Genomic DNA, 18,788 nt, shown 5'->3' on the forward strand with positions numbered 1-18,788 from the left:
ATCCTCTACCACTTCAACTTATCCTCGCATTTTGTATTCTTTCAGTCCTTCTAATGCTACATAGACTACTACATAAAAATTCATCTCTTCAGTTCCCACCTTACTTTTCTCACTAACATTAAACATTTAAATTTACTTCCTCAGAAGAGAACTGGAACTCAGATCTTGGACCACATCTTTCGTACATATCCTGCTACCTTCCTTGTTTCACTTATTCTGTGACTTGCCTCTTCTCTCATCCTACCATCACTTGAAATATTTACTTGTGAATGACAATGCAGGCAGTCCCCAGTTATTGGCGGGGGTTCCGTTCCCGACGGCATGACGATAACCGAAAATCGGCGATAACAGCACTTATCAGCGCCAATAACCGGATATCAGCGCTGATAACCGGGGATCAGCGCCAAAAATCCAGTTACCGTCATCGCTAGACAAGCGCCGTAAAACCGGATCGCCGATAATCGAGGCTGCCGATAACTGGGGACTACCTGTACAAATCTACTTCTTTGTTCTTCCACCTTCTACATAATATCTATTGCTCCATTTGCCTGGACCCCATTTGCCCACTTAACCTTGCTCTTGCTTACATTAACTCTCAGATTTCTCCTCTTGCACAAATTTTCAAAATCTTTTAACTAGTCTTTGCAGTTTCTCTTCGCTATCCCCAATCAGGACTGTTTCATCTGTACACATTTGCCACTCTTCAGTCAATTCATTATCTATTTGTTTGTCCCACAACTTTGCACATACTGTCCTATCTCTGGCTTCTTGCCACCAAGGTATTCAACAGCCCATGTGATATTACATACCCTTGTATCAAGTCTATTTTCACACCAGACTGGTCACACACCCTCCTAAAAACTGTAACACATACTGTACTTCACTTACATCATAAAAGATGTTTCAATGGCCTCAGAAACTTATCATCTAAAAGCTGCTTAAAATTCCTTAATGGTTAAATCTCTTCGGCATTGTAACATTGATTTACTTTGACTCTGACTTACAGGCACTGGACTATCTGAAGAATCCATCCTCCTCAGTAAAAATTTTCCACACTGCCATACCATTGTAAGTAAGGTGAAGAACACCAGTGCCATAATTACAGCTGAAAAATGTACATAAAGAGTATATTTTACTTGATGATTAATATGACAGTACATGTAAACATGTATTAGAAACAATTATAATGGCTTTCACCCGAAGATTATCATGACAGTATATGAAATATGTATAGTATTCAGAAATAATCAGAATGGCTCTGAATCGTGGTACATTCCCTATAGTATTAACTATATAATTTAACCAGAGATTTTGTTTATCTAAGTTCTTCTATGCCTAGTACAAAAATATATTTAAAATTTAAACTAGTTAATACCTTAACTGTTTACATGTAATGTAATTTAAAAGCAATAAATGCATCTCAACAAAATAAGGGCAAAAATGATGAATTTTGAGAAAAAAAAAAAGGTCTGTGTAATGAAGAAAAAGGCCCTCCAACAAGGGACATTTGTGCTGAATAGCTGCAGTGCCAGTCTTTTAGTACTTTAAGGCATAAAGGAAGATATAAAAAATTCAAGTAGCTGGAAGGCATTATGTTGCAGACTTGCCTATAGCTTTCATTGCAACTCAAGCCTTATGTTTTAGTTTCTACGAAGTCTGTGCCAAAGGTCATTCCTCCTGAATACAAAAATGATTAAAATCTGTAAAATCCCACAAAACTTGGCCCTCAACATCTGAGACTGTTTTCACTTTTCATTATTTTGCAATTTAAGAAAGAGTCAACTCAGATCACTCTCTGATATTCTTTTCAGCCAAGTCTAGATTCGAACAAATAAATGGCACAAGAAGTAACAGAAGAAATATCTCTGAAAATCCAGAATCTCAAAATTCATACATTTCATAATCAACCATTTTGAAGATGAAATGTGGTAAGTTCTATAGTGGCAAAAAACTTGAAATTGATAAGCAAATTTTAAAATGATTCTTTTTAGAAAGCAACAGCATTGGAGCAAACAGAATAAAACTTACGGATAATTTCTAGTTGAGGACGAATAAAAGTTTTTACGTGTATATAATCTTTAGAGTCAAATTCCATCATATAACTTCCATATTGTCCAAAGTGATATGTTAAGCTGAAAGAAAGATTAATTTTTAATAAAAGGAAAATTAAAATTCATATTAGATAACAATAAAATGTGATTTCATATCCAATATACTTATAAAAATAGGACTTTCCGTTCCTGGCATGACGTTAATAAAATTGGCAATGACTGAAAGAACATTTTCAGCAAATGACTGCCGCCTCTATTACAATACCCGATTATCACTAGCCGAACCATTGGTGTATTTCGGCATCTTTTGTCATGAGATGAGTGTCTTAAAATCAGAAATAACCAAGAATGCTAATAACCGGAAATGCCTGTACTTATAAAAATAGGACTTTCATTCCTTACGTAATATTTACAGTGACTGACAAGAACATGAGGAAATGACTGTATATCAAAATTCTAGCAGAACCATTGCAGTATTTGGGCATCTTTTGTCATGAGATGAGCATCATATGAAGAAATATGAATGCTAGAAGGAAATATTAATCAATGGCATGCTAAACCACTTAGTAAAATGGTTAAAACATTAAATTTTAAAGTGTTAAGAAAAGTTAAGTTAAGAAAGAACATCATAGAAAGATGAATCTACAGAAAAATAATCAATGACAGGACAAGAAATTTAGTGAAAATGGTTAAGAGGATTAAATATAAAGAAAAGATCATCAGTACTTGCTGTATTTTTATGATAAAAAATATGTTAGACATCAAATTGTTTCTTACTCCATGTAGTATGGAACATATGAGATCTCATTACTGCTTACATCAGCAGTCTTGAAATTATGATAATTAGTGTTATGTATACTGAAGCCTTAAATACTACAGCTCTAGTATGTGGTCAGAAGATGGGAAAGATTCTTTGCAAAAACTAATTAGGTGAAGAAAATTGCTGGAATTTGTGTCATTGTTGTATGAACAAAGACTGTCATCTCTAATGAGTCATTTGGTAAGGACTGAGGGAAGTATCACAGTGCAACTGACTTCAATGCATTGGATTTATGATAAATTAAAACAAATTTTCATAAAACAGGTTTTGACATAAAACCTTAAGCACAATTGGGAACTACAATCATGTCTATATTTCCGTAAACCAGAAGTTAGGCTAACCAGATTTACCCTTTCGGTAACTTCAAATTATCTATCAATGTTAAAAAGGGCATTGTATAATAACAAAACTGACTAATATTATAGCCTTAATGCTAATTCTCACTTGCTGAACAAAAAAAAATAGCACTGCAATTACAGTGTAACCTAGCCATCTACTTCTAACTTCTCACCTTGCAAGAGGCTTAATGGCTCCAAATTAAAAATAAAAATAAGCCTGCCCATTAAAATTTTAAAGAAATTAAAACTTTTCATTGGGTCTAAAAACTAAGTACAGGTATTTAGCTTGACTCGTGTTATGAGGGTGAAAAATGCTTAGTCGAATACGATTTCCGGAGCACAACCTTGGGACTAGTGAACTCTTGGACAGACCAGAGGGTAATGGAGTTTGCCAAAACAGGCTATTGCCACATCTGTGTGAGTGAGACCTAGAGCCTAGGTAAACATTGTAGGACAGGAGATAGAGCACTCCTGTCCCAAGTACTTTATAATCTATCACCGTGCCAACAAGCACTATTCTGGCTGAGCCCAACTACAGTATAAGAGAATTCTTTGTAATTAGTTGGTCTGTTTTATGGAGCCCTTTGGGGACCACAAGAGTGTAACTCCTTTGAGGACGAACAGCAGCCACGCTATCAAAAATGAACATCTATCAAATCTGAAACCCAATGCAATGAACAGATAGCAAACTTGCCGAACAAGCTGTATTTGATTACGGACACCTAATACAGTAACATTCTGCTAACACAGAAAATACAATAAGGAATAAACTGTAAACATTATGACCAAGATAGAAAAATCCTTCAAAGACATTTAATTCACATCTTCATGCTTAATAAACTAGTTCCACTGCTGACTTTGGGAGGCTGGTAATGTCTAAATGTTTATTTTTTCCTTATGGAAGAATGCATCTTAAATATCAGCTGTGTAAATTTTGAAAATTCAACTCAAATAGTCTGGTTAAGCTACTTGAACAACTGAATAAATTTACATCTTAGGGATAAGAAATTATTCATTAAAATTCTGAACTTACTTGTGAATGGCAGTACCATTTATGGCTCGTATAAAGACATCCGTAGCATATGTCGAGTTTACAACTAAACTCGCAGAGCTATTGGCTTCAACTAGGAGATATTTCCATGGTGGACACTGTAGACAGAAGTTGAAAAAAATATATATATAAAAAGAAACCTATCGGAGTTGTATTTATCCTTCTATCTGTAGTATGTTTCCTCATTAAACATTCTAGATGGTCTTCTTATTCTTCCTTGTCATAATTTTGTCACATTTTTTTTTGCAGAAAAATACTTTGATATATTTTACTGTTTACATAAAAAACAAAAATAATATTCTTGCTACAACAATTAAGAGCTCGACCATGGATATTATGAAATGGTTCTCTCATTTATTTTCATTGAAAGCAAATAGGTGACAACACTGAACCATCTTGAAACACATTAAAACTGAATGTAGTAAAAAACTGTGAATTGGTTTTGTATACAACACCCTTCTTGATTCAGCAAATTCTTGATATCTTGTTCCCATTATGTGGACATACAGACATAACATTTCATCAACTCTCACTTGAATAATGAGAGAAATTAAATTTTTTTCATTCTTAATACAGTATTAATATTATAATTATTATACAATTTACCAGATTAAAAAGTATGTGAATACAATAATTTTATAATTATTACGTTATCTTATATCTTATTGTATTGTTTTACATCTATACTTCCAGAAGGGTTTTAACAAAGAGGCATACTATACACACAAAATCAATTCATACAATAGATTATTATTATCTGGACTTACATAATTTCTTTAGTCAATCATTTTATCATTATATCAAACAAACTGGCTGGTTTATTCACTAACTTTATCTCAGAAGCAATGGGCACTCAGGTACACCTAAGAGAACTAATACACCTACATCTGTAACCTTGTTAACAAACCAAAAAATGAGAGGTTATATTACCCTACCTTATAGCATTCTGTAGACTGTGCCCAAAATTCTAAACTGGAGCTCGGGTCAGTATTTAGAACTTCTAGGCAAGCGTGGTCCATGGAAAGAGGTTTCTCATTGCCTTCGTAGCCACATAGTGGAACAGAAGAGTTTAGATCCTTGGCAATGGCTTCGAGGTCCATGGCTAATGCTTCTGTCAAGCGATGGAAAGAGATTGGCAGAAATTCCCTCCAGTCTGAAAAATTTTCATGACCAGTAAACATACACCTTAATCCTTGGTTCTGAGCAAGCAAGTTACAACATTTTGCAACGTTTTCGTTACTCACCCGTTTCAGGTTAAAAAAATATAAATATAATTCCAAATGAATATTGTATTCCACCTATGCTAACTTCTCTACATTCATGAATAAAACCAATAAGGCACAATGATCCCGTAGTGACCTCTAAAGAAGTAAAGTAAATCTTAATAAAAAAATTAATTTTAGGAATTACAATCTTCCAACATCAGAGAAAAATAAAATAAGAAGTCTTCCAAAGGTCATCTTAGTAGATGCAAACAAACTTCCTTACTTTTCAAGGCTTGACTTATTATGTGCGACTTTTCCATCCCCCTCCATTTTCCTCCCTTCCTGTCTTCATTTTATTCCCTACCTCTTCATTATCTTCCTTCACCTCACATTATTTTTCCTCAACCTACATTCCATTCTTCCTTCTTCCTCCACTTCCATTCATTCCATACTACTTCTCCTCCGTTTTCCCACTCTCCCTTTTCTTTTATCACCTATTTCTTATTCATCCGACTCGTTTTTTCTTTTCTCCCCTTCCACTTGTCTGCCAGTTTTTTTTCTCCTTTTCCTGCCCACATCATATTAACCTGCTGCATTTCTCAGCCTTTAATTCCTCTTTTATTTCTGCCAACTAATTCAAAATCACAGCCCTGAGGTCTGACATTCTTTACTCACAATTATTATATTTGCATAAAATTCGTTTGTACAGCCTTTCTACTTTTTTTTAAAACAACCATCAAATATCAGCAAGAAAGGAACACAAACATACTGATACCTACATTCTTACCTTTAACAGTTAACACAGTTCAGCACACATTACACAAAGTACTCAGAATCTGAGGTCCACTTCTCAGCACAGTAGTCAGTGAACCCTCATCTCATGAAATACATCAGGGCAAAAATGTACGTAATCAATATGCTAACAAACCATACCACAATATCATCTGATATCTACACTGCATTGTACATTACACTATCAGTATAGATCTATCATCCAATTGATAGCATAATATAATGGCAGTAATGTATAAAACAAAATAGTTTGTTTCAATGGCTATTCATACGTCAAAGTGCAAGTTGATGAGATACTGTATATATATATATATATATATATATATATATATATATATATATATATATATATATATATATATATATATATATATATATATATATATATATATATATATATATATAATATTCATGGTTGGCTAACATCTACTATATCACCCCTTAAGGACACCAATTAGATAATGAGTTCCAATTCCTTAATTAACCAGAGAGCTTATGCTTTCAATTTAAAAGCAATATAAAGTTGTTACATGAATAAAAAAAAGTAATTAAAAAAGTAAACTTGTATCGAGACAAACCCTAGGTACACAAGAAAAAATTCTGGATGAATGGAAGCAATACCTGCTGAAACTGTCATTCACTCATATTCACTAAGTAAATCAAATGATAGGGTAGGAGCAGGGTACGACACTAAATCTAATCATACTCATGCACTCATGTGGGAGACAAAATTTACTGAGTTACCAAGGCAATATTTATCTCGTGAAGAAACTTTGATTACTGCAGACTTGAAAAAAAGTAACATATATTGCTCCTACAGACAATAATCTTAACATACCAAGGCACCAGCAACTCATAATATGAGATCTCTTTGCAAAAACATCAACAAAACAAAAAATGCACCTCAAGGTAACATGCAAAAATATGTACCTCAGAGAATTTGATAATTTGATAAACTGTAGGCATTCATCAACTGAGATCTCTCCTTTCCAAAGTACCACCACTATGGAGACTATTTAAAAGGCACTTTTACAAATATATCATGATGTATTTAATACATCTAACAAAAAACACTACCAATAGTTATATACAATATAATAAAAAATCAAACTTTCAATAATGACTCAATAGCTTAGTCAGTAACTTCCTATAAACACAGCTGTTCATGTTAGTGTTAAAATACTTATTTCTTCTGTTTATTCTCATCATTGCTTTTGTCATTTCTCTCTTTAACTGTGAAATTTATGTTAAAAGTCTGTCACACAATTTTGTGTTTTAAAAGCCTACATTAACAATTACTCTGATGTGTAAATCATATCATAAGGCTTTTGTAAGTAATACAACCTAGCCCTTTGAGGTAGAGTTGGATATACCCCAGAGACACATGCACACACTGTGCTTATATTATGTTAAAAGTCTGTCACAGATTTTTTTATCATAAAAGCCTACATTAATAATACTTTGATGTCTGAATCATAGCCCAATGTTTTCATAAGTAGCACAGCCTAGCCCTTTGTGCTAGAGTTGGATATACCCCATAGAAACACACACTGTGCTTTCCAGAGCACAGGAGGCGCTTACCCATTCACTGGGGCCATAACTGAGGTTGAATAAGTATAAATTATATGTAAATGCCTGTGTGTTTACAAGAATCCCTGAGGCAGCACACCAACATGTGAATAAATCTAGTACAACCAAAACAATATGCAGTGGCCCAGGAAATTTTATATTAATGTAGTCCAAAGAATTTTTAATGAGAAGCTTAGAAAATTTTATATTACTGTGGCTAAGGAAATTTTGAATTAGAGACCTGGGAAATCTTAAATTATATTAGCCCAAGAAATTTTTAATTATAATGGCCTGGGAAATTTGAAATAGGTGCAAAGTTAGTGATGGAACCAGATCACAGGTAGGCAGATTAGTGAAGGCGTACATACCTGTATTTTCACTTTCCTAAATTGGTGGGATTTAAGCAGTTGTTTTGACTGTTGCAGTAACTGATAATGTTTTGTGAAATATCACTGCAAATGCAACCAAAAACACACTAAAATAACACAAAAAATGCAAAATTGCAAAACTCAGGACTCATTTATTTTGAGCATACAAAAAGCAAAAAAACACACATACAAAATGGGGCAAAAGGGAATCGTTGTATGGCAAAATGAGAATTTCAATAATGTAATTAATTCCTTTTATATATTTTCACAAAAATTAAACTAAAAAAAAAACTAAAAATGACAAAATTCAGGACCTCCTGAACATATGACAATGACATGGATTGGCAACTATTCGTATCAACTTAACCTTCCCTAACCTAATCTAGGGTACCTTATCATACCTGACCACAAGGCTTCACCCAAACTGGACCCCACATTTGCAATTATCCATCAATTAATCAACCCCAATGCATTTCTCCCGTCTGAAAGTTATGCCTGTAGGCCTGGGATACATCCTCTCCTAACTTAACATAATGCAGGCAGTCCCTGGATACCAGCAATCTGGTTGTTAGGACCTGGTGTGCAAGGTTGAACTAAGAAGAATTTCTGAAATACACTTTTATGATTTATGGTGCCTTACATTAGGTTAGGGAAGTCACTTTAGGACAGGTTAGGTGAGTGAATCATCCTCTTCAACAAGTAAAGGCCCAGCACACTAGGTTCACTTAGGTTAGGTTAGGATGCATCCCTGTGAAGCCCTTGTTACATTCCCTGATATAAAATTAATTTGGAGATTCTTAATGTTGATGTCAATTCGACAAAAGACCTCCACACAAAGATACCATTTATTAATACAATTTTTTGACTTAATAGAGAAAAGGGTATATATACAGCAATACAGGTGAGTTAATTAGAAAAATTTTTCACCTTTTGTTTATGTTTTTTTGTTCATCCCTGAGGGGCTTGTACTAAATAAGATGCCCTTGCACAGCTTTTCTATAGAATTATCCTCTTGATACCCATGAATTAGGCCATGAACCTTTCCAAAATGTTATGTTGTGATTTATTCATTTCCAGCCTTTCTGACCGGTGTACTGCACTCATTTTTGGCTTTCCTCCACACAATAACCTGTTACGGATTGGGGTTCCCATAATTTTATACAATACAAGGGGATGGGTAGACATACAAACAAATCGTTTGCACCAAAGATAAAGGTTAGAAGTACTGAGGCTAATCACAAGAAATAAAATAGCCTTTGCCTTACCTATGTAGGCTATTTGGCTGAGGTAGGAATTCAGGTGCCATAATATTACAGTTTATGTTGGTAGGACTAAGAAATAGCTCTGGATGGGGCATTACTTTGGAAAGTGATTTTCCTATAGTATTCTGGTTGCTTATCAAGAATTTACTGTTATTTTTTGTCAGTCGACTAAAATTAACCTGTAATTAACCTCGAAAGTTGTATGCTGGCCATCCTGGAATGCTATCAAGTATATCTTAGTTTAGCCAGACCACTGAGCTGGTTAACAGCTCTCCTAGGGCTGGCCCGAAGGATTAGACTTATTTTAATGGCTAAGAACCAATTGGTTACCTAGCAACGGGACCTACAGCTTATTGTGGAATCCGAACCACATTATACCGAGAAATGAATTTCTATCGCCAGAAATAAATTCCTCTAATTCTTCATTGGCTGGCCGGTGACTTGAACGCGGGCCCAGCTGAGTGCTAGCCGAGAACTATACTGACCCGTCCAATGAGGAACTTTGAATGCTATCATATATGCACAGTGTTATAGGAGAGCTTTTGGCACCCCCGTCTGAGTAACATCGCACCCCCGTCTGAGTAACATCGCATCCCCGTCTAAGTAACACAGTCTGCTAGGTTAGGTTAGGGTATGTTAGGTTACCTAGTATAGTTCCTTGTATAACAGGTTTTCTTAGCCAATCCCTTCTTAAACATAAGGATACCATATCCCTTGCGTATGCAAGAAATCATTCCAAGGTGGCCATCTTAACAATAACATGTCCGTTCTCTCTCCCAGTGTTTTACCCTACCCAAAACCCCCGTTCCCAAAGGGTCCCCAATAAAGATGCGAGGTTAATAATTGCCTAATTGACTGCCAGTACACAACACCTCCTCCTCCATCAGCAACACTAAAAGTATAGGAAAACAACTCAATTTCCAAGGTATATCAATCCAATTCATATTTAAGAAGGACCGACGTAGGTTACTAAGGTAACCGAAACTAGCCATATATATAGAACTGACCAAATGATTATGACAGCACATTACCTGTTGTGGCGTTCAGGAAACTCGTCATCAATTCAGCTTCCACCAAGCCATTTGGTAGAAGTTCTTCCTTTCCTCAGTTACAAAAATATAAGATGCGGTCATACAAGTCTTTCACAGGACGCCACCAGGTCCGCGATTCACATGGACTTTGTCTCCCGCCCATTTGTTTACCGAGTCAGCTGATCATGACGCGACTCTTCTTCTTTCCATTTTCGAAGAAAGTGTCAGCTAGTGTCTATATCGGCCCGTCCGAATCTTTCTTTCTTGGAATCTCTATAAGAATGCGAGATCGTTTACGATGATGATGCATAAGATTAACTATAAACAGATGCAACTAATTATAAGAGCTAAAAGATATAAGTTTTGTCTTTGAACAATGACATACTGAATGAAAAAAGCAATGTTGTGATGCGGTACGACTGACGTATGTAAGATACCAATTCACTGCTCCATCGTGTGTTTGTTTAAAATTTCTTTCCAATTTTCAGTTTCTTCTTTTGACATATCTGAAAAAATAAGTATATTTGCTAAAAAAAAATGAGCAGTTTATCTGCTTAAAGAAGCAGAGATTGTAAAAAAAAAAAAGCATAGGGAATAAAACTCTGCACCTCACGCGAATAGTGTAGTGTGCCCGCAACTGTGTTTGTGGAGTGAGCGCGTATATAGGAACCAAGTAGGAACCTGGCCCGGCCTCTTGCTCTTCGGCAGCCACTTTGATAAATCTGAAATAACTGAGCAGTTTGTCTACTTACAGAAGCAGAGATTTACGATTTTCTCAAATTTCTATGGGTCCGTATCCCCTAAGACATGATTTTGTTTATTTACGTTCCCTCTTTATTCCCTTTATTTTTTACGATCTCTGCTTCTGTAAGAAGATAAACTGCTCATTTTTCATTGTTTTCCAAGATTCAATAAATATTTGATAAACATGTGTGATGATCTGGACTTAACGGAGTGCAGTGAATCTGCACACCTAAACTGTAGGATTACCATCAAGTGGTGGCATGCTTTACTGACAGAGATATGATCATCTTGAGAAAAAATGCAATGTTAGAAATGATGATACAGTTTGTGGTAATGCCTAGTAATGCTGAAATTAAAGAAACCAATTAGATTTTTGTCATGTACATCAGTCGATCGTGCGTGACAGTGAAACAAAATAATCAGCTTATGGTGAAATCGAAGTGTTGCAAAGTTTTGGATACGGAAATATAAAATACTTCAAAGCAGAGTTGACGAATGAATAGCTTTTGATATTCATATTCCATGTAGTCACAGTAACTTAGGATTGAGCGTCGGGCTGTTGATTGTCTTATGGATGTTTCTGTCAGTGAGTAAAAGTAAACACGACACATGGCCTACTCATAATGCGTATCTGAACATTATGTATTGTGATTCTTCGAATGGCGTTTCAAATGTGCCACAAAGAAGTCTGTGGATTTTTTTTAATTATCGTAATTCTTTCTGCCCTATTAATTACCGTAATTCTTGTCATTCCCTTGCTGCTAGCAATTTCAAGGTGTTGATAAGTTCACATAAAAATTTGAGTTTCTCGCTTAATCTAACTCTCCTCAGGATGAGTTCAGGAAAGGTGATAAAATCAGAGTTTCTACTCGACGACTTGCAGTGTTGGCATTTCTGCAAACAGTGCCTCATGGGCCTTCTTCCTATTGCCGTAATCCTATCGTCATTTGTAAATACGTCTAGAAGACCAAGGAAAGCATGATATGCTAGGAATTTTAATGAGATTACAAAAAATAAAAAATAAAATAAAATAACATAAAAGAGCATCTTCGCCTTCCTTTCTTTTCAAGACAATCGAGGAAACTGCAGCTACACTCAGTCTCTCCACACTAACTTCAAATCTTCATACATTGAGATGATGAAGCTGAAATCTACAAAGAAAATGAGTTGACTTGAAGCCAAAATGCAACGAGCCCTAGCTCTTGTTGAGCAGAAAGGTGCTCAAATTGATTATCAAGATTAATACTAATCAAAAAACAATGAAAGGTGAATACGTCTGCCGACCAAACAGCATCAAACTTATTGAAAATCCATAAAATTGGAATGAAACTCCGTCTTGACGCTTCATGGAAAAAAAAATTGGCAGCCCGTCCGCTGCAGCTGAAATGATTTTTCCATGCAATTATTAGAGGTTGGTTAATTTTGTATGAAGAATGTAACTGTCAATGTATATTTAAATGCATTTTATTCTCGCTTTAAGAGAACTTCCTCTGTATGTTCTTCTTGAATAAGAACTATGAGAAAGGAGGTCGCAGGTAAGTGGAGAGTTGTGGGGGGAAAATACATAAAAAGATTTGAGTGGTGGAATTTTACAAAGGCTTTTTGAATCAAAGGCGTTGAGGTATATATATATATATATATATATATATATATATATATATATATATATATATATATATATATATATATATATATATATAATATATGTGTGTGTGTGTGTGTGTGTGTGTGTGTGTGTGTATGCGTGTGTATTGTAATAGCTACAAGGCCCTCTTAACTTCTCGAACTCTCCACACTTTTTGGATACGCTTGTCGCTACAAAGCCTTAGATCCAAATGCAAGAAATATGAAGTAACCCTGACGCCCAGTAGCAAGATTCGAACCCGCATCCAGATTATAATGACAAAGCTGTCACTGTCAATTCCAGATATCTAATAACTATTATCATCATAACAAAATATACCTTTATTAAGAGCTTTTCGACTTTTATTTCACAGACCCATTTTCTGCTGATTATGACGCTGCTGTTGTTTGCACTGACACAGGATCTTATATCCAGATTGGCCCAAAAGTGAAATTAAATAGTGTGGAAGAGAAGAGAAAGCTAAAAGAATTATAATTATAGGATTATAGAAGCAATTCCTGATAATACTTGTTACAGAATTGGGGGACCAGGAGGGAAAAAAGAATTATTATTCGTATGAAAAAAGAGGTAGATTTAGAGATTTAAAGATTAAGTGGAATACGTAAAAAAAAAAAAAAAAACAGTTTAGTTTCGGTTATGAGAAAAAGAGAGAGAAAAAAAACATAATCGAGTGAGAAAACTCTAAGGGATACAATCTCCCTATTTAAGTTATCAAGTGAAATCGTACTGTAGTGAGTTTTACAGTTTTCGCCTGAAATCTTAGGATACCAGATTGCAACCCTCTAGCCTCAGTAGTTTTTATTTTATTCCATAATCGTGCTTCTGGCAACGATATAGGATAGGCCAACACAGGGCTCTGGTTAAAGTTTCATGGGCCGCGGCTCGTACAGTATTATACCAAGACCACCGAAAGATAGATCTATTTTCGGTGGCCTTGATTATGAGCTGTAGCGGATGTACAGAAAGCTCGATTGCGCCGAAGAAACTTCGGCGCATTTTTTACTTGTTTCCTTTAAAACTGCTCAGGAAACTCCACAATTTATTGAATCTTCTTTAGTCCCCAATTCGTAAAAAAAAAGCTGTTTGTCGTTTGTGGTATAATCGCTGAGTTGGAAATGAGGAAAAGTGACCTTCTACTCACTGTTTAAAAAAATTAGCCACACACACACACACACACACAGAGAGAGAGAGAGAGAGCTCAGAGAGAGAGAGAGAGAGAGAGTTAATCTACAAAGGTAATACGGATGACAGATTTTATGTCCAAAGGAAATAGGAAAATTTTGTAAAAAGAGAGAGAGAGAGAGAGAGAGAGAGAGAGAGAGAGAGAGAGAGAGAGAGAGAGAATTTTACAAAGGTAATACGGATGACAGATTTTATGTCCAAAGGAAATAGGAAAATTTTGTAATTAGAGAGAGAGAGAGAGAGAGAGAGAGAGAGAGAGAGAGAGAGAGAGTCAAGAATTACAAAGGTAATACGGATGATCGATTTTATGTCCAAAGGCACCAGGAAAATTTTGTAATTACAAAATTTTCCTAGTGCCTTGTGCCTTTGGACATAAAATCTGTCATCCGTTTTACCTCTCTCTCTCTCTCTCTCTCTCTCTCTCTCTCTCTCTCTCTCTCTCTCTCTCTCTCTCTCCTGTGATTTTTACGATCTTAATATGTTTTAACATTATATAAACTTAACATTAGATACCAAGTATAGGAGCTAAAGCGTCAGAGCTGACAGTAGGATCGACCACAAGACAACATCCAAGTCTTAATTTTCCATACCCGGACGGACAGACAAAGCCAGCACGATAGTTTTCTTTTACAGAAAACTAAAAGTAATAATGCAGGATTACACGCAAACACGGCTGGCTATAATAATAATAATAATAATAATAATAATAATAATAATAATAATAATAATAATAATAATAATAATAATAATAATAATAATAATAATGCAAATCTTCTTCACAATCCCGTGAATATGTTTATAAAATACAAAATCCACATTTATGTAAAGTACTGTATTTACAAATAATAAAATGAATTCCAGGAGCTTTCGAGAGCCTGGAATTCATTTATTATTTGTAAATACAGTACTTATAAATGTGGATTTTGTAATTTAATAATAATAATAATAATAATAATAATAATAATAATAATAATAATAATAATAATAACAGCAGGGATTTAAACCCTCTCGAGAAATTGATGATGCAAGGTAACACATGAGTCTCAGATTGCTACACTACGTAGTTTCTTGCCACTATCACATTGCCTCCCTCAAACAGCTCACCTCGTATCTTAATATTTGACTTACTTTTTCTTCTATTTATCTATTACTCTGTTAATTTATTCTTCTTTTCTAATGACGGATATCTTTCTGTATTTTCTGTTACCTTCTGTTACTTCTTTCAAATGAACAACATAATATTCTTTGGCAGCTTGAATTTCAAGTCAGTGGCGACTTTGGTGGTTTTGTTCCATATAGATAGGGATCATCTTCTGAATAATAATAATAATAATAATAATAATAATAATAATAATAATAATAATAATAATAATAATAATAATAATAATAATAATAATAATAATAATAGTGACTCAAGGCTTTATGCATTACAAAATGAACACGACTGCTGATACATAACAAATTACTTGCATCCGTTCTAGTAAAACGTTGTGCCAGAAACAGGACAAAGGATTTCTTGATCATAGCTACAGTATTTGATAACGATTATTCATGACTGGATTTACGCAATCAAAATCTCTTCCATGACGTGTTCTTGCAAATTAAAAATATATTGCATCTTTATCGTCCTTAAATAAAATAACAATAGCTTGACTCATAATAATTTATAAATAAAAGATGATCCTTTTAGTTTCCTGAAAAGAAAACTATTGTTCCGGCTTTGTCCGTCCGTCCGCACTTTTTCTGTCCGTTCACGTATTTTAAGAACTACTGAGGCTAGAGGGCTGCAAATTGGTATGTTGATCTTCCACCCTCCAATCATCAAACATACCAAATTGCAGCCCTCTAGCCGCAGAAGTTTTTTTTATATTTAAGGTTAAAGTTGGCCATAATCGTGCATCTGGCAACGATATAGGACAGGCCACCACCGGGCCGTGGTTAGAGTTTCATGGGCCGCGGCTCATACAGCATTAAACCGAGACCACCGAAAGATAGATATATTTATGGTGGCCTTGATTATACGATGTACAGAGAACTCGATTGCGCCGAAGAAACTTCGGCGCATTTTTACTCTTTTATATTAACCTGGCCGTATTCCAGTAAGGGATCTTGATTTCTAAAAGAGCCCATAGCCCACAAAAATAGAAAAAAATTACGTAATTTAAAGGGTTCAATCTATGCATAATAAAAGAAGGAACCTTTTCTCGAGTGATAAACTGAAAATCACGAAGATAACAGAAAGAAATTTAATTTGTTATGCAACAGAATTCCTTCGTGAGCCGAAATAATTTGAATCTTTGTTGACCAAAGTTTTTTTACGAAAAAAATGTGAGCAATCATCATAAATTTTTTCAATCCAAAAATAACCAAAGTTGGCCCATATAACTTAAAACTCCATTCCTACTTTTCAAGATAACGGCACAATTATCCTACATACAGAACTGATTAGAACATTAAGCAATCTCAGACCAAAAATTCTTTGTCTCAACCTAGAAAGTAAAAAAAAAAAAAAAAATTATAAAAAACCGCGAAAGACAAAGTCCACCCAATTAGCATAATGCCAGCCGTATGGTTATTGTAAGGAGAGCCCAAGTTAAACGCCATTTCAACGATTGGGTTTTTGTGAGTGAAGGTCAGAATGAAGTATTTTAGTACTACTGAATCCCTGCGTAAGGATCACGCAGTACGTTCTGAGATTAAGTCCATTTCCGCAGCTTTGGGGAAACTGGTTCTTATGAAGGTGCTGAATAAGGCGCGTATTTGTTTGTCCTCCCATATTCCTACATTGACACTGACCAGACTTATCTGAGTGTTACTTTAGGGAAGTCAACAATTTTCACTTGTCAGATTTCTTTGAAAAACGTCGTTGCCTTCGTAAGTATAATTCACCAGTCGTTCTTAATCATAAAGGCTTTGTGGAGATTTAAATATGATTAGCATTTAAGGAAACTAAGTCCAGGAGAGAGCCTGAAAACACGAAAGATCGCGGCACGGAGGACCCGGGAGAAACTGAAACGGACGAAAGAAAAGGGGAAAATCGACTCGGGTGCGTTGTCGCTTGGTGCCAGCCTCGGACTTGCCCTGGGGTTCCCTTTGTGGCGCGTGCGACTCGGTGTAGCTATCAGCAACCTGAGAGATGCCATTGTTCGAGCGGCAGATAAACATGATACTTTCGAAAAGCGGTCGAGAGCCAGCTCGTGCCCTCTTCACTTTGTATCTGATAGCAGACACCTTCTCTCTCTCTCTCTCTCTCTCTCTCTCTCTCTCTCTCTCTCTCTCTCTCTCATTTGCACAGCATGACTTGAGTATCCTTTACAGGTCTCTACCAGAACTGGGTCGGATTACGTTCTGTTAGTGGAGAGATGACAAGCGTTTTTTTATCCCATAATCTTTCTTTTTTAATAAATGAAGAAAATCCTTGCTTCCATGCATATCTTGATTTGGGCAAGATGCGCAAATGAACCTCATGTATTTGTTGGTATAAGAGAGAGAGAGAGAGAGAGAGAGAGAGAGAGAGAGAGAGAGAGAGAGAGAGAGAGAGAGAGAGAGAGAGAGAGAAATAACAAGTCACAATGTTACTCTTAAAAAACCAGACGGAATCGTTAAATAACATTATCATAATGTCAGTCTTATCACTCGTAACCAGCTGAAGGTCGGCTGCTATTGGCCATAACCCCTCTCCATTTGTTTATGATCTCTTGTTTACAATAATTGTTTATCTGTTTTGGTTATAGGTTATTGGTAGTGAGAGAAGCTAAGCCCGGCCTGGTCGATGGAAAGTTTAATAATGAAATTTATGATTCGTATACAACCAATTTTATACACAGGAAAGTGATTGACGGATATACATTGAATTTCATAATATGGAGATTATTATTAATTTTATTTTTTCTAAAACAATCTATACTTTTTTCTGTTGCATTGGTGTACTGTTTATTAAGTTTATGGCTATGAGCTGAAATTAAATTCATTAATAATATTATTATCATGGACACAAATATATATATATATATATATATATATATATATATATATATATATATATATATATATATATATATATATATATATATATATATATATATATATATATATATATATATATATATATATATAATCAAAAGAGTCCAGTGCACTTGACAGACACATCTTATCATATCAGCTGCGCCACAGTGAAATCAGGCAATTGTTCCCCGCTCATTTGCTAAAGTAAACAACCACATTATTTTTTTCCATGTCCCAAATCGAAAGGAAGAAGTATCAGTGTTAACATAATCCTGTAAATTCTTACTGTATTTTGTACTGTCTATCATGTCTGTGTTCTGCATTTGTATATTGTCACCAGCTGAAATGAAATATATTATTATTATTATTATTATTATTATTATTAATATTACTATTATTATTATTAAAGACCACTTAGCAGACTTCGTCATTTCTAAATCAATGTTATTAAATCTCTGACCGTCCGGGTAGGTTCAAGTTTCTCTCAGTGTTGCTGTAATACAAACAGGTAAAAAATGCGCCGAAGTTTTCTGTACAGCGTATAATCAAGGCCACCGGAAACAGATCTATCTTTCGGTGGTCTCGGTATAACGCTGTATGCGCCGCGGCCCATGAATCTTTAACCACGGCCCCGTGGTTTCCTATCCTATATCGTTGCCAGACGCATGATTATGGCTAAATTTAACCTCAAATACAATAAAAACTACTGAGGCTAGAGGGCTGCA

The 18,788-nt window shown here is 35.1% G+C and overlaps 1 protein-coding gene across 1 annotated transcript in view; it reads right to left on the reverse strand.

The window, feature by feature from the left end:
- The window catches only part of LOC136851812 (heparan-alpha-glucosaminide N-acetyltransferase-like), a 25,577-nt gene extending 14,909 nt beyond the window's left edge, over positions 1 to 10,668 (reverse strand). The window contains exons 1-5 of the mRNA XM_067126123.1: positions 10,488 to 10,668; positions 5,196 to 5,413; positions 4,243 to 4,358; positions 2,029 to 2,132; positions 1,005 to 1,105 (exon numbers count right to left, since the gene is read on the reverse strand). Of these exons, the coding sequence (XP_066982224.1) occupies positions 1,005 to 1,105; positions 2,029 to 2,132; positions 4,243 to 4,358; positions 5,196 to 5,413; positions 10,488 to 10,515 (567 nt within the window). The 5' untranslated portion in view covers positions 10,516 to 10,668. The remainder of the gene's footprint in view (positions 1 to 1,004; positions 1,106 to 2,028; positions 2,133 to 4,242; positions 4,359 to 5,195; positions 5,414 to 10,487) is intronic.
- Positions 10,669 to 18,788: the final 8,120 nt, after the last annotated feature.

Source organism: Macrobrachium rosenbergii, chromosome 24 (genome assembly GCF_040412425.1).
Source record: "Macrobrachium rosenbergii isolate ZJJX-2024 chromosome 24, ASM4041242v1, whole genome shotgun sequence".
Classification (NCBI taxonomy): domain Eukaryota; kingdom Metazoa; phylum Arthropoda; class Malacostraca; order Decapoda; family Palaemonidae; genus Macrobrachium; species Macrobrachium rosenbergii.